This window comes from Arvicola amphibius, chromosome 4 (genome assembly GCF_903992535.2).
Source record: "Arvicola amphibius chromosome 4, mArvAmp1.2, whole genome shotgun sequence".
NCBI classification, from domain to species: Eukaryota; Metazoa; Chordata; class Mammalia; order Rodentia; family Cricetidae; genus Arvicola; species Arvicola amphibius.
Window position 1 is genome coordinate 6,731,412 of NC_052050.1, and position 17,528 is coordinate 6,748,939.

General features: G+C 51.3%; 2 protein-coding genes across 4 annotated transcripts in view; one reads left to right on the forward strand and one right to left on the reverse strand.

Moving 5' to 3' along the window:
• The window catches only part of Cd300lf (CD300 molecule like family member f), a 43,494-nt gene that overhangs the window by 1,499 nt on the left and 24,467 nt on the right, over positions 1-17,528 (forward strand). The gene's annotated exons all lie outside the window — the stretch shown is intronic.
• The window catches only part of Rab37 (RAB37, member RAS oncogene family), a 63,164-nt gene continuing 46,056 nt past the window's right edge, over positions 421-17,528 (reverse strand). The window contains exons 1-9 of one of the 2 annotated variants that reach the window (XM_038325909.1): positions 8,693-8,820; positions 5,915-6,025; positions 4,844-4,885; positions 4,300-4,366; positions 4,166-4,218; positions 3,125-3,190; positions 2,501-2,557; positions 2,347-2,423; positions 421-2,193 (exon numbers count right to left, since the gene is read on the reverse strand). In XM_038325909.1, coding sequence (XP_038181837.1) covers positions 2,088-2,193; positions 2,347-2,423; positions 2,501-2,557; positions 3,125-3,190; positions 4,166-4,218; positions 4,300-4,366; positions 4,844-4,885; positions 5,915-6,025; positions 8,693-8,785 — 672 coding nt within the window. In that variant the 5' untranslated portion in view covers positions 8,786-8,820 and the 3' untranslated portion in view covers positions 421-2,087. Of the gene's footprint in view, positions 2,194-2,346; positions 2,424-2,500; positions 2,558-3,124; positions 3,191-4,165; positions 4,219-4,299; positions 4,367-4,843; positions 4,886-5,914; positions 6,026-8,692; positions 8,821-16,517; positions 16,629-17,528 lie in introns of those variants that run through there. The other variant, XM_038325910.1, reaches the window with a different exon arrangement.

The following is a 17,528-nucleotide window of genomic DNA, read 5'->3' on the forward strand; positions in this document are numbered from 1 at the left end:
TAACACAGTAACACTGTAACAGGGTAACTGTAACAGAATAACTCTGGAGCGGGGTTGTTTAAGTAACAAAGTTTTTACTTGTGGAGTCACGCCGCTATCCCAAGACTTGGCGTACAGAGAAGGTTAGGGCTCTAACCCCTTCTAGGAACGCGTAGGGCGGGGCAGATAGACCAAGGATCCGTACAGCCCACCTGGAAGACAGGCCGGCCCGAGGGTAGATCAATAAATAATGAATAAAAGGCTTGGTTTTGGCAGCAGCCTTTGGCTAGGGAGAGGGGGCGGGGCGAGAGACAGCTAGGTAGTCAATCTCAGGAGTCACTCTAGAGGGAATGGAGGCCTGGCTTTTTTCAACAGAGAAAGAAAACGACTTGGACTGTGAGATAAGCGGTCCAGCTCCCTCTTGCCTGCAGAGGCGTTGGTCTGGGGGAGGGCAGTCAGTTAAGGGTGAGGTGAGCCTATGAGGACCCCGAAGAATGAGGCTAGAATGATTTGGGCATTGGGTAACAGTTTCCCACAACATGCCAAGTAACAACCTCTCCCAACATGATTCCTCTTTCCTCTGGGAACAAACAGGAAAAACATCAGGGTGTACTTTCCAAAATACTGCAATTTAATTCTGAAAAACACAAATGCTGGAGACCCAGAGCTATGGGACTGGAGTTCCTGTAACCTGCTAAGAGTCCCAGAAGAGACAGGCAAGCCCAGGCTCCTCCTTGATCTGCCCCTGAGAGGTCACAGAGAGCTTCCTTATCAACCCAAGTTTAGAGTGCTGACTCTGCTAGGAGAGCAAGTTTCTGCCTTTGAAAGCAAATGCAGTAACTTCAGAAATGGGCAATGCACACTTTATGGGAGTCCCAGTCACTGCCCAGCCTACAGAGCTGCAGCAACGGTATCTGTGGGTCATGGATCTGCACACCCCCCACTTCCTACTGGTAGGGTCAGGGCTTTGGGAGACATTCGGCCTCAGGCCTAGAGGACCTTCTTACTGTCCTTCTCCATACCCAAAGCTTGACCAAACTACCTTCCCCTTCCCACACACATAGTACATTGGCTCACCCAGACACGGAAAGTTTCCCACCCTTTCACCTGATTTAGTGGAAGTGGAGATAAAACAGTTTTGGCCCTAGTATTGGCCTGAAGTTAAAGGAAAGAGCAGGGAGGAGACAGAGAGCTGGGACTTAATGAGAAAAATTGGACGGCGGGGTTGTTCAGTTCTGCCTCCCACCCATTCTAGGAGCCAGCGAATTCTTTATCTGGCTCTTACCTCTGCCTTAAATAGCTGTGGTGCTGTCCACCTTTGCCACAGGACTGGGAAGGAAAGAAAGCTTTTTTCCCTGGCTCTGACCTCTGGCATCTAGGAAGCCAGGCAGAAAGCTGATGGGAGAGATTCCCATGGGATGGTGGGGTGTTCCCTAGGATGTAAGGTCCAGAGGATAGAAAGTGATGTTTTCAGGTACCCGGCTGTGCTTGTGTGCTGGAGGAAAAGGGGCACGCTTCCAGAAGGAGGGTGAGGAGGGCCAGAGGTAGCTGAGCAGACGCCACCCAAGTAGCCGCTATTCTTCTTACACACCCTCCCCAATCTCCACTTTTATCTTTTCTGAGGCATTGGGCTAGCTCCCAGAACTAAGGCCTTTTCTATTAGGAAAGGCTGTCCCCTGGGCAGCTGGAGGAAGAGAAGTCTCCCTAGCCTCCCTAGTGAGGATGGTAACAGGGTCACAACCAGTTCCTACACCCTAGCAGTACTTTGGTGTCCCCTGGTTCCATGCTGGTGCAGTAACACCCATGCTAGGAGGGGGGATCCAGTCTTTTAGAACCCAGTCCCAGAAGGCAAAAGGACCATCAAGTCCCTACCTATTTTTTGGGGGGGTGTGGCACACTGGTGCCCTTTTTGGTATTAGTTTATATATATTAAGATAAAGTATGGGTATTTTAACCTTCCCACAACGCAGGGAAGCTAGAGAAACTAGGGTGGCAGCTACCTCCCTGGCCAGGGCTGCCCACTGAACCCCCAGCTCTCTCCCAGTTGGTTTGGCAGTTAGAATAACTGCATTCCAAGGGTCTCTGGGCCTCCTCTTAGCCCCTTAGAGTCACACAAAGGAGCAGCAGCTGGGGCGCTTCTTCTGCGACTCCACATAGTCTCGGATCTGGAAGCTGGGCTCATCAGGCTGCCTGCCTGCCCGGTATTTCAGTTCCCTAGAACAGGAAGAATCATGTGCTGAGCTGGGAACGTAGAGCCAGGCATTCCCTAACACCCCCCCTCACCCCACTGGCTTCCCAGATTGCCTCCCACCCCAACCCAGGTTCCCCTCCCTCCTCCCCCCACCCCTGCTCCCCCTCAGCTCTCACTTGGCAATTGCCAAAAAGGCCAGCTCCACATTCATGCCAGTCTTGGCACTGGTCTCCATGAAGGGAACACCATACTCCTGCCCGGGAGAGAGTGTTCTCAGGGCCTGCTATGGCCTCCCTCACCATTCCCCCAACCGCATTGGCAGTCACTTACCCTGGCTAGTGTCTCTCCATCCTCAGAACGGATCACCCTTTCGCTGCTTACATCCGCCTGTCAAGCCCATGTGGGTCAGTCAATCAACTCCAGGGAAAGGAAGCTTTGACCCCAGGAAGCCCATCTTTTGCCCCAGGAGCAAGCACTGCCCGCCCTCTTCTGGTAGCCTGAGGGACTGCAGGCAGGTGTGATTGGCCTGGGGCCAGGATTTCTGCTTCTGCGTTGCTCAGGCTGTGTCCCCACGCATGCCCTGAGCACTTAGGGAGGTGTGTGATACTAGCAAAGGGTGTGGTGACCCAATGTCATCGGGTGACAGCAGCTAAGTTAAACATTTTATACTTAACCCCTGACCTTTGACCTGTCCATAATGATCTAGCGATGGCTGGCAGCTAAGTCACCTGGCAGCTCTCTGGCAGCAGTTTAGGCTGTTGGTGGAAGGGGCCACTAGCGAAACTTTGGGGTGGGACAGGCAGATGTCACAAGACATGTCTGACTCCCACACTGGAGACCTCAGGGTCCCCTGCCGGAAGGGTTTCGGTGGCTGTGGGCTGGGTGGGGATGGGGTTGAAGCAGCAGTGGGAGAGAAGGGTCAGAGTGCACTGGCTCTGCCACAGAGCCACTCACCTTGTTGCCTAGCAGCATGATCACCACATCTCTCTGGGCATACTCATGAATCTCGGTGAGCCAGGCCTGTGGGAGAAGGGAGGCTGAGCCAAGGACCAGGGGATTCTTCTCCTAGAGGGCTCTGTTGGGAGTCTCAAACCACACAAAAGGGCTCAGTAATCAAAAGCAATGGGATCGGCCAGGTGTGGCAACAGAGGCTTATCCTTCCCACACAGAGGCTGGGGCACAGAGTTGGAGGCCAGCCTGAGCTACGTACCTAGACCCTGCCTCAAAATGAAACAACCCAACAACAGCAACAAACAGGAACTTGGGGTGGGGGTGGAGATGGCTAAGCTCGGCTGGGGATGTTATACAGTAGAGAAACACTTGTCTTTAATATACAAGGCTCTGGGTTTCATTTTCCTATTGCCTTTCTGACCAAAAAGTACTGAGCTTGATTATTGATGTCTGCCATGAGTATAGGCTTGGAAGTGGCAGTACCATGCAGTTTCCATGCTTTCATAACTGTCTGTCTTAGCCCCTCCGTTTGCTTTTCAGTAACCAGCCCTCAAGGTCTAGAAGCACATAAAACCTCTCTCCAGTGTTGTGCACAGAGTCACGCTTTGTATTTGCTGGCTATGGCCTCTGCTCTCTAGTGGTTCTGCTGTGGGGACATAGCCACTCACTCTGTCTTCTTGAGTTGCAGCTTGGCCTGGATGCATGTGGAGTTTTCTGCTTGGGCTTTCCCCTGGGTCCCTGTGGAGAATTGTCCAGGGAGGGTGGAGCTGGGACTATTCTGAACACTTTGATATAAAACACACTCGTGAACCACAGGCAGGACTATACCATCAACACAGGGCACATCAGCCTGCTTGGTTTCCATGCCTATGTGGCAATGAAATGCCCAGTCACTGCTGAGTGTTTTTCAAGGATGACAGGTTCTATGCTTTAGCTGTTTTGACAGAATTGAAGCAATCTGGCCCTGCAGAGGCCCTATTCTGGCTGCTCACGACAGGCAGGGTTGTTGGGGTGGGGGAAGGGCCTTGGGAGGGGAGGACCTACCCTGATGTTGTCAAAAGAAGATTTGTTGGTGATGTCATACAACAGGAGCAAGGCTGGAGGGGGACAGATAGAGGAGATCAGGGCATCAGCAGAAGTGCTGCAGAGTGGGGACAGGACAGAGGATGGAGACTTACCCTGAGCATCTCGGTAATATGCGTGGGTCACACTGCGGAAGCGTTCCTGTCCTGCGGTGTCCCAGATCTGGAAGACAGAGAGGTGGGAAGGAGCAGGGCTAGCTGCTGACTGGAGGGCTCCTGCTGTGGTGTGAGAGGTGTCGGTGTGGGGGTGGAGGTGAGGGAGAAGGCTGTTTCTTTCTGTGGGATCCCACAGGGCTCCCGTGCATCTAATGACATCAGTGGTGTTTCTGGGGTCTTACACCCTCTGCCTTCTCCAGTCCAGAGGTTGGGGTGCTTAGAACAGTATAGACTTGAAAAACTGGGCGGGGTGGGGAAGGGCAATGAGGGAGGCTAAGCCTAGTTGAGGGCATTTTGAGTTGCCTTTGATAGGAGAAAGGGTGCCTGGGAACTGCTTTTTCTACAGATATCAAACAACGAAAAGCAGTTTCCTCTCATGGGCCCTACAGGAAGTTACCCCAGACTGAGGGCAGGGCTGTAGGCCTGTGGTTCAGGTTGAGAAGCAAAGTGCAAGCCCCTCCCCCCTCCCAGGCACTGCTCTCACCTGAAGCTTCACCCTGGCGCCATCCACTGTCACCACCTTGTTCTGAAAGAGAAAAGGGCAGAGGGTGGGGAGGGGATGTTGACTGGCCCCCAAGGATTGTCAACACCCTGTGCTGGGCTCGCTCCAGGCCTGTAGGCGGTGTGGTGAGCCTGAGACATCTTCAGTCAGATCACCCAGGTAGAGCAGCGGGGACAAGATTCCTCCGTCCCTTGTTCTCATAACTCAGTCGAGCAAGGGGAACCTTCAAACCTGCCTAGTTCTCTGTGAGCCACCATGGGTTGCTGGGACTCAGGACCTCTGGAAGAGCGCCCAGGTGTTCTTAACCGCTGGCCGCTGGCCGAGCCATCTCCCCAGCCGTGCCTAGTTCTTTGTTGAACTCAGCAGGCGCAAAGGGAGTGTGGAAGGATCTGACCCTTCTCCACTTCAGTCCCTGCCTCCCAGAGTTCACCTTTAGAGATGAGGCACCCGTTATACCCTGAGGCCTTCAGAGCCTTGTCCTGCAAGACAGTCTTTCCTCCAGTTACCCATAATCCTTTCAATGTAGCCTCAGCACTCCAACCACTGGGAGAGGTGCAAAGCTTCCGCGGGCCTGCCTGCTGGGGTTAGACTCTACCCCTCTGGGATCCACAGGTGTGCAGTACTAGTGATCCTGCTTGCACGCTGATAGGCTGATAGATAGAGACCTTAGAGTCATCAGGGATGGGGGGGGGGGACAGCCCTGAGACCTTCATCTTTGAACCCAGCCCTTCAGCTTCTTGGTAATTGCTTCTTGAAAAACTGACCTTGACAGGGGTCCAACTCAGATGACTATGAGCCAGGGGTTCTCAGGACTTAGACCAAGAAATGAGACTACGTTTTCGGGGACGCTATCTAAGAGCAGAGAAGAAGGTGAACAAGACGCCAGCCAACCCTACCCAGACTCCTTTGACCTGGAGCCTCTGTGGTCCTGGCGGGAGTACCTCTGGGGCCTCCCAGGCAGTAAGCCCCTGGTGCCCTCAGGAGTCAAAGACAAGGAGAGGGCACCCTTCTTGAACCTGAGCTTGCTGCAGAAGGAGCCTGCAGCCACCTCACCCTGAAGTCTATGCCGACGGTGGCTATGAAGGTTCCGGACAAGAAGGCCCCGTCTTTGAATTGGATCAGGAAACAGGTTTTGCCGACGCCTGAGTCTCCCAGAAGCATCACCTAGGAGATGGGGGCAGAGGCAGTTAATGGCGGCTGGGGAGGAGAAGGGGTCTTCTGGGATTCCAGAGAAGAATGTCCTGGAGAAGGACAGAAGGACGTTAATCGGACAGAGGAGCGTGTGCCTGCAGCGATCCTGCCCCTGTTCTTGTCCTGCTTCTCTCCTCCGATCTCCTTGCCTCAGCCTCCCAGCTTCTCCTTCTGAGCCTCTTGTACTAGCCAGTGTCCTCAAAGCCAAGCCGAGACCTCCAAACGTACTTCGAGATCCCAAGACATTGGTCTATGCCTTGGGTATACATTTGCCTATTTCTGAACAGTGCAGACATTGCCCTTCTGAGTGTGCACTCAGGTGAACACAGGTAGGTGGGGCTCCTGCACAGGGAAAAGGACCTCTCCCCCAGGAGCCTAGCAAGACTTGATGGATGGGTAGGGCATGGCGGTGCCTTCATCCCAGCATTTGAGAGGCAGAGGCGGGCAGATATCTGAGTTCTAGGTCAGTGAGTTTGAGGGCTAGCCAAGGCTAAATAGTGAGACCCTGTCTTAAAAAAAAAAGACTCAACGGGCATAACATTGTCTTTAAATTACTATTGTTGGACTTTCCTTTTAGGTCAGACATTAATTTGAAAGTGTCTTATGAGGGCTTATGATCGCAATAGGCTTGCAAGAATTAGGGAAAGTTGACATTTATTCTGAGATGGGGAGACAGTTAGTCTGAAGTTTTGTTTTGTTTTATTTTTTTAAACAGAAACCTCCTAAGAGGGACAAATGGTTGCAAACTCGCATCTTTGGCTCACTGTGGGGGAAAATGTAGAAATGGTGTGTGTGTCAGGGGGAATTTCTCTGCTCAGCATCTTGGAGAATGGAAGTGTAGACTCAAAGCCAGAATGTTCCCAATTGCCCGGTTAGACTGTTAATAAGGGCAGAATTATTGGGCTCTCTGAACTTGATGGTGGAACCAAAAAACTTTCCTTCTACAGATACGAGGTTGTGGGATCTAATAGTTGACTTTGGTGGAAAGATGTGGGGGTAGGCCTGAGCGGAAAGGATTCTTATACTATTAGAAGCTTACTGTGTGCTTTTGGGGAAATTCCTTAATTTTTTTTCTTCTGTAGTTTGCCCATCCTGATAGGTGGGACGTGGAAGGCACATTCCTTTGAGGCCTTGCTAGACTTTGTCAATGTCTATGGTCAACAAAGTTGATGTAAACCACTCAGGACTCAGAGAAGAGTGGCCCTGGCGTGGGTACTGCATGCCAGAGACCCAAGAACTCCTATGATCCTCCAAGGACCTTTCACACAACTTTGGACTCAGGACTAGTTCAAGCCTTGGCAGGGTGGGGGTTAGCTACTTTGCTGGCCAGGCACTCCGATGGCTGGGGGGGGGGGGCCCAGTCCCAGAGAGGAGGGGGGCGAACACTGGTACCTGTTTACTTTACAGATCACAGCTGCCTTGAGCAAACCATGCAGCCAGTCACCCAGCCAGTCAAATCCACCAAACACAAACAGCTGCTCAGCCTTGCCACCTCCTAGGTAAACAGCTCAGCAGGCCCGCAGGGCAAGGAGGTCAGAAGATTCCCCCCCCCCCCCATCAGTCTGGGGGCCGGCCATCAGCAGTTCCCCCTCCCCTGAAGACACAGGGCCCCATTTCCTGCCACAAGCCCACACAGGACGCCTATCTCAACGGCTCTGGGTGGGTAGGCTGGCAGACTGGCTTCCCCTGAAACCCTGGGGGTGGGGACCCGAGGCTCCTAGTGAGAGTGAGACCCGGGGATGGGGAGGCTTCAAGGTGCTGAAAGAGGCCTGTGTCCTTCAAGAGCAGGCATCAGCTCCACTTAGCACAACCCTCACTTAGTTCTAACCTACTGCAGAGGAAGAGTGCAGGCTGCTGCTGGGGCTGGCTCAGCATCTCTTTTTAGGGTTCCTTGTACTTGCTTACTCCAAGGACACAGATGAGCAAGCGAGCGAGGTGGGGACAGACTAATGTCCATGCTTCTCCCACCAGCTTTTGTACAGGGCATTCCCGCAGAAGGTGCACCCCAGAGAGCTGCCTTTAGAGCCATCAGAGGAGGGAGGGTGGGCCACTGTTACTAATTGTTGTGCCTTTCTCAGCTTCTAAGTATTGCCAAGTGGACGTCGTGTGGGCTGGCTACACACAGCTTAGGGGGTAGGGAAGACGTTAGCATACTGTTGGGAAGAGGCTGGTGTGGAGGCAGTGGGGAGGGAAAGGGTGGCATTTGCTGCTGAGTGGGAGGGGCAAAGCATAGAAAATGGGGGACAGGTGTCACTCTTTGAGGTTTAGCTCAAAAAGGGCATTAACCTTGAGATACCTACGCAGGCATCTGCGTCTTTCAAGGAGTCCCCATTTCCTAGCACTTCCAAAGTGTGACAGAAGAGAACTGGGTTGTTGTCCACAGGGTGGGGAGTCTAAGTCTTTCTGCTGTCTTGCCCCACGCCCTCCTAGGTCAGCCTAGATCTCCAGAGACCGAGATGGGTTCAGGGGTTATGCTCTAGACCCAGACCCAGCTGACTCGGGAACGATTGAGTTCAATCTAGATACTTCTAAGAGGGGAGTAGACAGGGAAGGACGGGGTCCTATGGCAAAGGACACCAGAAGGGGTATCCCTCGGGCCCGACCTGGGGGTCCCCAGCACTGGGCGCAACGCCCACCCACCTTGCCCGTGAGATCGTAGTTCGGACTGCAGGGTGGGGAGCGCTCGGGGGCTTCTCCATCCCCGGTGGTAGCAGCTCCGGGCGTGCCAGTCATGTCCCCGGACAGTCAGAGGTGATCCGGGCTCGCTGCGAACGAGGGAGAGCGCGGAACCGCCCTGCACTAAGCTCCGCCCACTCCTCCCTGCCCTTCCACCAACCGGTTCGGACCCTGATAGGCTCCTCCCTCCGTCCCGCCACCCCTCGACGACGCCAGCCAGGAGGTCTAGGACTTGCAGAATGCGTGCCCGAGAGACTGGTGGGTGTCCTGAGAGACATTAGCCTAGTTTAGTGCTCTTACAGCAGCGAATGAGTCCAGGTACAGGACAAGTCCCTAAAGTCACAGCGGCGAGGTTAGGTTGCCATCGAGGCAGCTGACCCGGGAGATCCAGCTAGCTGCGGAAGGTGTGGCGCCTGGTTTCCTACTGTAGCATGACCAGCAGGGGACGCCCGAGCTCCAGCCAGCTGCCGATCCCGAGCTTGCTTACCTGCGAGAAGGAGGCTGGGACCTGGGACCGCTCCTGAGCAGTGTTCGACCGCGAGCTGCTGAGGCTAGCATCTAAGCAGTTCCTTTTTTTTTTTTTTTTTTTTTTTTTTTTTTTTTTTTTTTTTGCTTGTTTGTCTTGTTTTGTTTTGTTTTTCGAGACAGGGTTTCTCTGAGTAACAGCCCGGGCTTTCCTGGAACTCACTCTGTAGACCAAGCTGGCCTCGAACTCACAGATATCCGCCTGCCTCTGCCTCCCGAGTGCTGGAATAGCAGTTCAGTTTTTGCTGATGGACACCAGATCGAGCTCATCTGAGTCTACTTTTGTTCACCGACACGCAACCTTGGAGCGCACTGGCACTGTGTCATCTGGGGAGCTCCTGGGTGCACACTGGCACTGTGCCATCTGGGGAGCTCCTGGGTGGTGCTAATACTTCGAGCCCTTTGTGGTGTATCATCTCTCACTTCTCCTTTATTTGCTGGGAGAAATGAGTCCCAAGTCCCTAATGCCCCACCGTGGGAACACTTTCAAAGGTGGGCTTTTGCAGCCCTCCTTTCCAAGGGGGCAAGGTAGGGCCAGCCTTATTCAGGTGAGACCAAACCCTGGCCATCAAGTGGGTGCCACATGAACTTGTGGGTTGTTTGGTGCATTTTCCAGTACAGTCCAGGAGCCCTGCAGCTCCGGATGACACAGGATATGGAGAATCTGGGATTGCCCAGACCAGAGCTCAGTGGCTTGTGAGTCAGTCACTCTCATCCCAATGTTGTATACAAGGAAACTGGATGAGGGACTGGGTGAGGAGTATAGGAAGGAGAGTGGACCCCTAAACTTTTCAGGTGAGGACAGTGAGGGAAAAGGTCAAGGCTTGTTTTTTGGGTGACCATAGACCCGGGCACTGGCTGTGTACATCAGCAGGAGCTATTTCATTGGAGCTGATAAAAGAGCCCAGAGCGTGGATGGAGGTGACCTTGTCGAGGTGAGGATCCGAGAGGGGAACTGGCTTGCCCCTTGCTCACCTTCCCCTGGAAACTGATGTTATGGGTAACATTGTGTCCCCCAGGAGATATGCTGATGTCTCAGGTACTGGTACTCGGAATGTGACAAGGACGTTAGAGGTCACACTGGAATAGGGGCACTGTGCTGGTTAGTATCCATCATCAACTTGGCAGGCCCCAGAATCACCTGGATGATGGATCTTTGGGCATGCCTGTGAGGGATTTATCTTGAGAGAGATAAATTATTAGTTAGATTAGGCTAACTAATCAATGGATGGGAAGACCCAACCAAGAGGAGGGCAGCCTAAAAGAAAGGAAGCCAGGTGAGCCCAAACACTCACTTCTCTCTGCTGCTTGTCAGAGGCTGCAATGTTACCAGCTACCTCCTATGCTCCTGCTGGGATTCCCCTCCATGATGAAATATAACCTGACTTCGTGTGTGTGTGTGTGTGTTTATATTTATATATATATATATTATTTATTTTATGTATGAGTGCTGTATCTGCATTTACACCTGCCTGCCAGAAGAGGGCATCAGATCCCATTATAGATTGCTGTGAGCCACTGTGTGGTTGCAGGGAACTGAACTCAGGACCTCCGGAAGAGGGGCCAATGTTCTTAACAGCTGAGCCATCTCTCTAACCCTCAGACTTTCTTTCTTTCTTTTTTTTTAGACTTCCTTTCTTAATAAATGACTCCAGCGTATTTTATCATGGCAGAAGGATAGGCACTGAGACAAGCCCCTAAGTCAATGTGACCGGTGTTATGAGAAAGCCTGAGAGCAGACGGGGAGAAGACGTTTGTGAAGACAAAACAGGGAGGCTTCCTGGGGCTAACAAAAGCTGGGAAGCAGTAGGGAGAATTATAACATGAGCCTGCCGACACCTTGGTTTGGGACTTCGGTTTGCGTCATTGGCTCCGTATTATTTTGGGAGGAGGTAGAAGCTCCAGGAGTTGGGGCTCAGCTGGAGGAAGTAGGTCATGGGTTACACTCTTTTTTAGCAGCGTACATTTGGCACGGAGCACACCGGGTATCTCAAAAGATGGCAGAGATAAAAGCATTTGTACAGAGAACTGGGGAGAGTGCAGTCCTTTTTCTAGGCAATGCTTGTTGGGACCTCTGGGTTATGGTCCCCGGGTCTGCAGGACGCAGGCAGTGAAGTATGCATAAGTCATGCATTGTCCCTGGGATACTGTGCTGTGTTCAAGGGCAGTCCCAATGAAGTCAGAAGCAGGAAGGGCTGTGTAGAAAAGGGGCTCACTAAAAGGCAGGGGCCTTCAGGAGAGGGAATGATCTAGAACACAACACTCAGGCTTTCCAGCCTCTGCTCAGGTACTGTGTACATGCCTCGGCAGCTTGGGTCTTCTCTCCCATAGTGGCTCACACCTCATGTCACACCACGGCCACACTCTGTGACACTGACATCCCTCAAATGCACAACTCACATCATCCCTTAACATACAACCTTCCTATCACAAACAGCCACTGCGTGTCACATACCATGTGACATCATAGCACGTATCTCCGGTCGTAGCACAAGCATACAACGTCTTGCTCGGCTCGCAGACACACCTCACCCACTCTAAGTAGTTGCGTGTCTGTCACCGCTGCCATACTTTGCTTTACACGAAGAACGCATAGGACACATCAACGCTCACGTGTCCTCAAACTGACCACACACCTCTTGTCGTGTGGTGTTGGCTTGAAAGAAAATGGTCCCCAAAGGGAGTTGTGGGGTCATTAGGGGGTGTGGCCTTGCTGGAGGAAGTGTGTCATTGTGGAGGCATGCTTTGAGGTCTCATAGGTGCTTAAGCCACGCTCAGCGAGACAGTTCACTTCCAGTTGCTTTTGGATCAATGTGTAGATTTCTCCATGTCTGCATGCAGGATGCCATGATCCATGCCATGATGATAATGGCTGAACCTCTGAAGCTGTAAACTGCCTCTTCAATGAAAGAGTTGCCGTGGTCATGGTGTCTCTTCACAGCAATAGATACCCTAAGATACCTCACATCCTTACCAGATGCCCACATCACCCTCATGCCCCCCAGATGTGAAATGCACAGACACACCGTATTACTCTCCAATCAGAAGCCCCTGCCCTACTGTGTTTCAGGTCACAGCTCACACACTCACGCAGCCTTCCTGCTAGAGGCTGGGCCAGTGACACAGCCACCTTCTTCTGTTCAAAGGAACAGTAGGGTTCCTCCCAGACATGCAGGTGGATGGAAGAGATCCCCAGGGCTGTCGACCACGGCACAGTGACTGTAGGGTCCAGTGAGGGGAGACTAGGGTAGAGGCTGGGGTAACAAGGTCGATATTCGGGTTTTGCAAACTGTGGCGCATAGATCACCCTCAGCACAGCTCCCAGGTCATGTCAAGATGCAGACTCTGTTCCCCTATCCTGATCCTACCCAAACAGCCTCTGCAGGTTTTTACACACACCAAATGAGTGTTGAGAACTATCAATCTCAGTTGTGTGCTACTTTGACCAGACAATGAAGGCGATCTAACAGGCCATAGTGAGATGATGGGAGATAGCCAGAGGAAGGTTGTGGAGATAAATTTCGCAACGTTACCCAGGTGGTGGTGGTGGCGCACGCCTTTAGTCCCAGGGCTCGGGAGGCAGAGGCAGGTGTATCTCTGTTAGTTCGAGGCCAACCTGTTCTACAAGAGTTAGTTCCAGGACAGGCTCCAAAGCTACAGAGAAACCCTGTCTTGAAAAAACAAACAAAACAAAACAAAAACCAAAAAAACCCTCAACCTTGTTGAGGTAAAACTGAGTCTGTGAAGAATAAAGACACAGTCACAAGGAAGATCTGACTTGCACTGGGGCATCTGACTGGAAAGCTTAATGTTTTATGGTTTGAATACAAAATATCCTTGTATAAGTTTATTTTTTAGAGAATGCCTGGTCTCCAGCCAGTGGCATTATTTTGGGAGATGGTAGAGTTCTTAAGAGTTGAGTCCTAGCTGGAGAAAGTAGGTCCCAGGTTTATACTTTAAAGTTATACTTGATCTCTCTCAGTGAGTAGCTCTGATGGTCTGTCTCATTGTGAGCCCAGAATCAACAGAGCCAAGGACCAAGAAAAGAAGCTATGGTATTTGTGAGCCCAAACAGACCTTTCCTGGAGTTGTTTGTGGCAGCTTTTTACAACTAAAGTGATTAAAAGGTCTAATGCATTAAATTAGTACCAGGAGTGGGGGTCTTTGCCTTTGGAACTGGTTTGCAGGAGGACTTTGGAAGAGTTTGGACACGTGGGATAGCAAAGGCCCCAGAGTGCTATAAACTGATCTCAATAGGTGATTGTGATGGGTACTTTAAAGGCCAAAATGATTACAAAAAATGTGGACAATAAAGATAGCATTCAACAGGTTTCAGATGGGAATGAGGACTTTTTGCAGGGGGAGGGTGGGTTGGACTATGCGCCATTCATGTTATAATCTTGCTAAGAACTTTTTAACATTTTACCTGGATTCTCAGACTTGGTAGAGGGATGAGTTTAAAAGTCGGAGGCGAATTGACCCAGTGGTGGAAGTTTTAAGGCCCTCAGGATTCAGGCTGTGACATAGTTTTCATCAGCTCCTTGTAGTCAGGTTTATAGTGAGGCCCAAGTGCCAAAAGCTGAACAGAAAGTCTTGAAAATCCTGCAGTTTGGTTATAAAAGCCTGTGCAAAACAGGGGCTAGCGAAGGTAGGGCTCCCAAAGAGATTGGTACCATTTAAAAGAAGTCTAGTGTTTTACATCAGAACACTAGAAAAGATGGAGCGTCTGATTGACGCCACCGTGAATCCTGTTGATGTCAGCACTCCAGAAAACCCAGCAGCAGGACTCTGCAGCCAGCCCGAGAGGGCTTGTGATAGAGAATTTGGGGGATACCAGCATTTGGGAGGTGTCAGCTCCATCCCTGAAAGTCTATAGACCTGGAATTTTTTCAGTGAAGGCAATTCCATTCTGTGTGCACCCCCTTGTTGCCCAGGCTGCATCCGGCCCTCTGAGCAGGGCCAGCAAGAGCTTGGGGGCTTCTTCTGCTTCAGTTATTGTTACCCTGGAGTTCAAGCCCAGGCCCAAGGCATTTGCAAATTATTCTATAGAATATATATATAATAATATATTATATAGCATATAGGCTTTAAAAAAACCTCTCGGTTGTGACTTGAGATGGCTCAGTGGTTAAGAACTCTGTCAGCTCTTTGAGAAGACTTGGGTTTGATTTACAGAACCCACTTGGCAGCCCACAGCTGTCTGGAATTACAGTCCAGGGGATCCTTCTTCTGGTCTCCATGGGCACTAGGCACAAAACAGCCATGCACATAAAATAATAATAATAATTAAAACCATCTCACTGAGTGGTAGGTCAGTAAGCAAGGATTTTATAACCAGCATCTCTAGGGACCAGTATTGGAAGGACACCCGACATCCTTCAGCATCCTTGCCTAGCAGGATGCAGGGGAGTAGCTGCTGTGTGAAGATTCAGCTATTTTGGGCAGGGGGCTGGACCAGGAGGGAGTGGACGGAACAGTAGTAAGGGGAATAGGTATTGCCACAATCGACTCCATCACACTTCCTCTGTGTGGTTTCTGTCACATGGGGTTCATGTCACATGTGGTTATCATACCCGCTGTCACCAGAGGGACTTTCTCTGGATTTGGGTCTCAGCTGTGGAGCACGGTTGTGCTTGTTTGTGGTTCAAGGTCCTGCCCTTGACCCAAGTGTCTCCAAACTCGGGCTTTGCTCAAGCTGCTGATGCTGGCTCTGCGGAGGATGTAAAAACAGTTATCTCGAGGTCAGCAGGGGAAGACATCTCTCACCCTGGCTGGGCTGCTTGGATTTCTCTGACTAAATTCTTTCTTCTTGCTCATAGATTTGCCTTAGTTTTCTTGTCAAACTAGTAGCCGTGTTTAGAGATGATGCCTCTGTGACTTGTTTGGATGCATATCAGAATTTTCAGACCCAGGATTACTACTCTCTCTGCTCCCCAAGTCAGGTCAAGGATAGGTGAAAAGATGTGGGTGTGACCGTGAGGGAAGTCTGACATCAGCTGTCCCCCGGCACAGAGACATCTGCCTTACTTCCAGACAGGGTGATCCGAAGCCTTTGGGGTTGTCTAAATAGCCTTGGCCTTAGGGGTTGGAACCCCACTTTGTTCTGCCTTCCCCTTTAGAGAAGGCCAGGGCTCAACACATCCCACTTTTGAGAGTGCTTGGGTGGGGATGTTTCCAGCTCAGACAGTCACAGGCTGGGCGGCTCTCCATTCCCACTCACTGCCTGGGCAGCCACCTGCAGCTGTGTCCAGTCTGAACTCGACTTCCTCCCTCTGACCTTTTGGGAAAGCCCATTTTGGGGTCTCCTTCCCACTCTTTTCACCAGGGTAGCATGGTATGTCCTAGTCCCAAATGTGACCTCACAGGCCCCGTGCTTTGGTTTGTCTAGAGGTTTTCTCTTTCCTTTTAAAAGATTTTTTATTTATTTATTATATATAGTGTTCTGACTGCATGTATGCCTACTCGCCAGAAGAGGGCACCAGATCTCGTTACAGATGGTTGTGAGCCATCATGTGGTTGCTGGGAACTGAACTCAGGACCTCTGAAAGAGCAGTCAGTGTTCTTAATGGCTGAGCCATCTCTTTAGTCCTGCCTAGAGGTTTTCAAACCCCCACAGTGCCCAAGACATGACACCCGATCTCCCTGTCTCAGATACTAGGGTTTTGGAGACTCAGCACATGAGAAAGGGGTAAAGCCTTCTGGAAGGCCTTTCCAAGAATCCAAGGGGATCAGAGAGTACCTGCAGGCCTGGTCAGGTAAGGGAGGTGAGGGTGTGTGGCAGAGCAGAGCTGGTAGACTGTGGAGAACTGTGGGCAAAGGAGCTGGACCCCAGTTTCTAATTAGGTACTTACCCAATCACCCACACCCCAGTGCTGTGTCCCCGGAGAGACCAAGAGCTAAAAACCAGACTCAGTCCTTGCCTGCTGACTCCCAACCCATGTGGCCAAGCAGGTTCACACATTCTGTACTATCATTTGTCATTTCCTGCCCTTCCAGAATCTTTGCAGCCGCTGGGTGGGCCTGAGCGCATACACCCATATACCCTGTTTTGTTGGTCTGTAGGCTCAGAGTAAAATGGAGCCTCCACAGCACCCAGGGCCAAAGCCCAACCCTGTCCAGTCCTCATCAACTTGTCTGTATCTCTGGAAATAATCTGTTTAGTGGGATTCTTCTCGCTGTCTCATATAAGCACCCACCTCTTTCTGGCTGGCAGCCTGACACACATATAGGGGCTCTGGAGCTGGCAGAGCTGGTGAGTACTTACTGTAAATCCGATGCCCACGGTGGCTGAGAAGGAGCCAGGGATGAACTTTCCCTGGTCGAACTGAACCAGTAGAGATGTCTTCCCAACGCCACTGTCACCGACCAGGATGGTCTGAAAAGCAGCAACAGAGATGGGGTGAGGGCTCCAGGTGGGTTAGTTGTGACTGCAGGAGGGGATTCTTTCTGAACACACACACGTGTAGTACACAAACACGAACAGCACACACACGTATAAAAATACAGACACATACATCTAACCAGTACACAGAGATAGACAGACAGACATGTATAATACACAAACACAGATATAGGAATATGCACACCAATATAAAATCACACAGACAGGGCTGATGAGATGGCTCAGCAGGCAGAGATGACTGTCGTCAAGCCTGATAACAACCTGAGTTCAATCCCTGATACCTGCCTAATAGAAGGATAGACAAACTCTAGCAAGATGCCCTTTGACCTCTACACATACACTGTGGCATGTGACCCACCCCCATTTATACACACATACCCACTGTACAGACAGAGGCTCTTAGAACTAGAGGTATTCACCCCATGCACACTTCTTGATTTTTTTTTTTATTTATTGAAATCACTGAAAAAGGCTCAGTGTGGCCGGGTGGTGGTGGTGCACACCTTTAATCCCAGTACTCAGGAGGCTGTGGATCTCTGTGAGTTCCAGGCCAGCCTGGTCTACAGAGCGAGTTCCAGGACAGCCAGGGCTGCACAGAGAAACCCTGTCTCTATAAAACAAACAAACAAACAAACCAAACAAATAAATGGCACAGGGTATAGAGGAAAACTATGCCAACCCAAGTCCATGAACGCCCGAGACAGCCATGAGAACATGCCATATGGGTTCCCTCCCATCCCTAGGCTTCTCTCACATGGTGGGCCTGCTGTTCTGCTTTGAGGGCCATCACTGCTGTTTGCGCCGGGGTCACATGGCCATGGACAGTTATGAAGCAAAGGCAGAATATGGCAGGGACACTGTCCGACCTGTTCA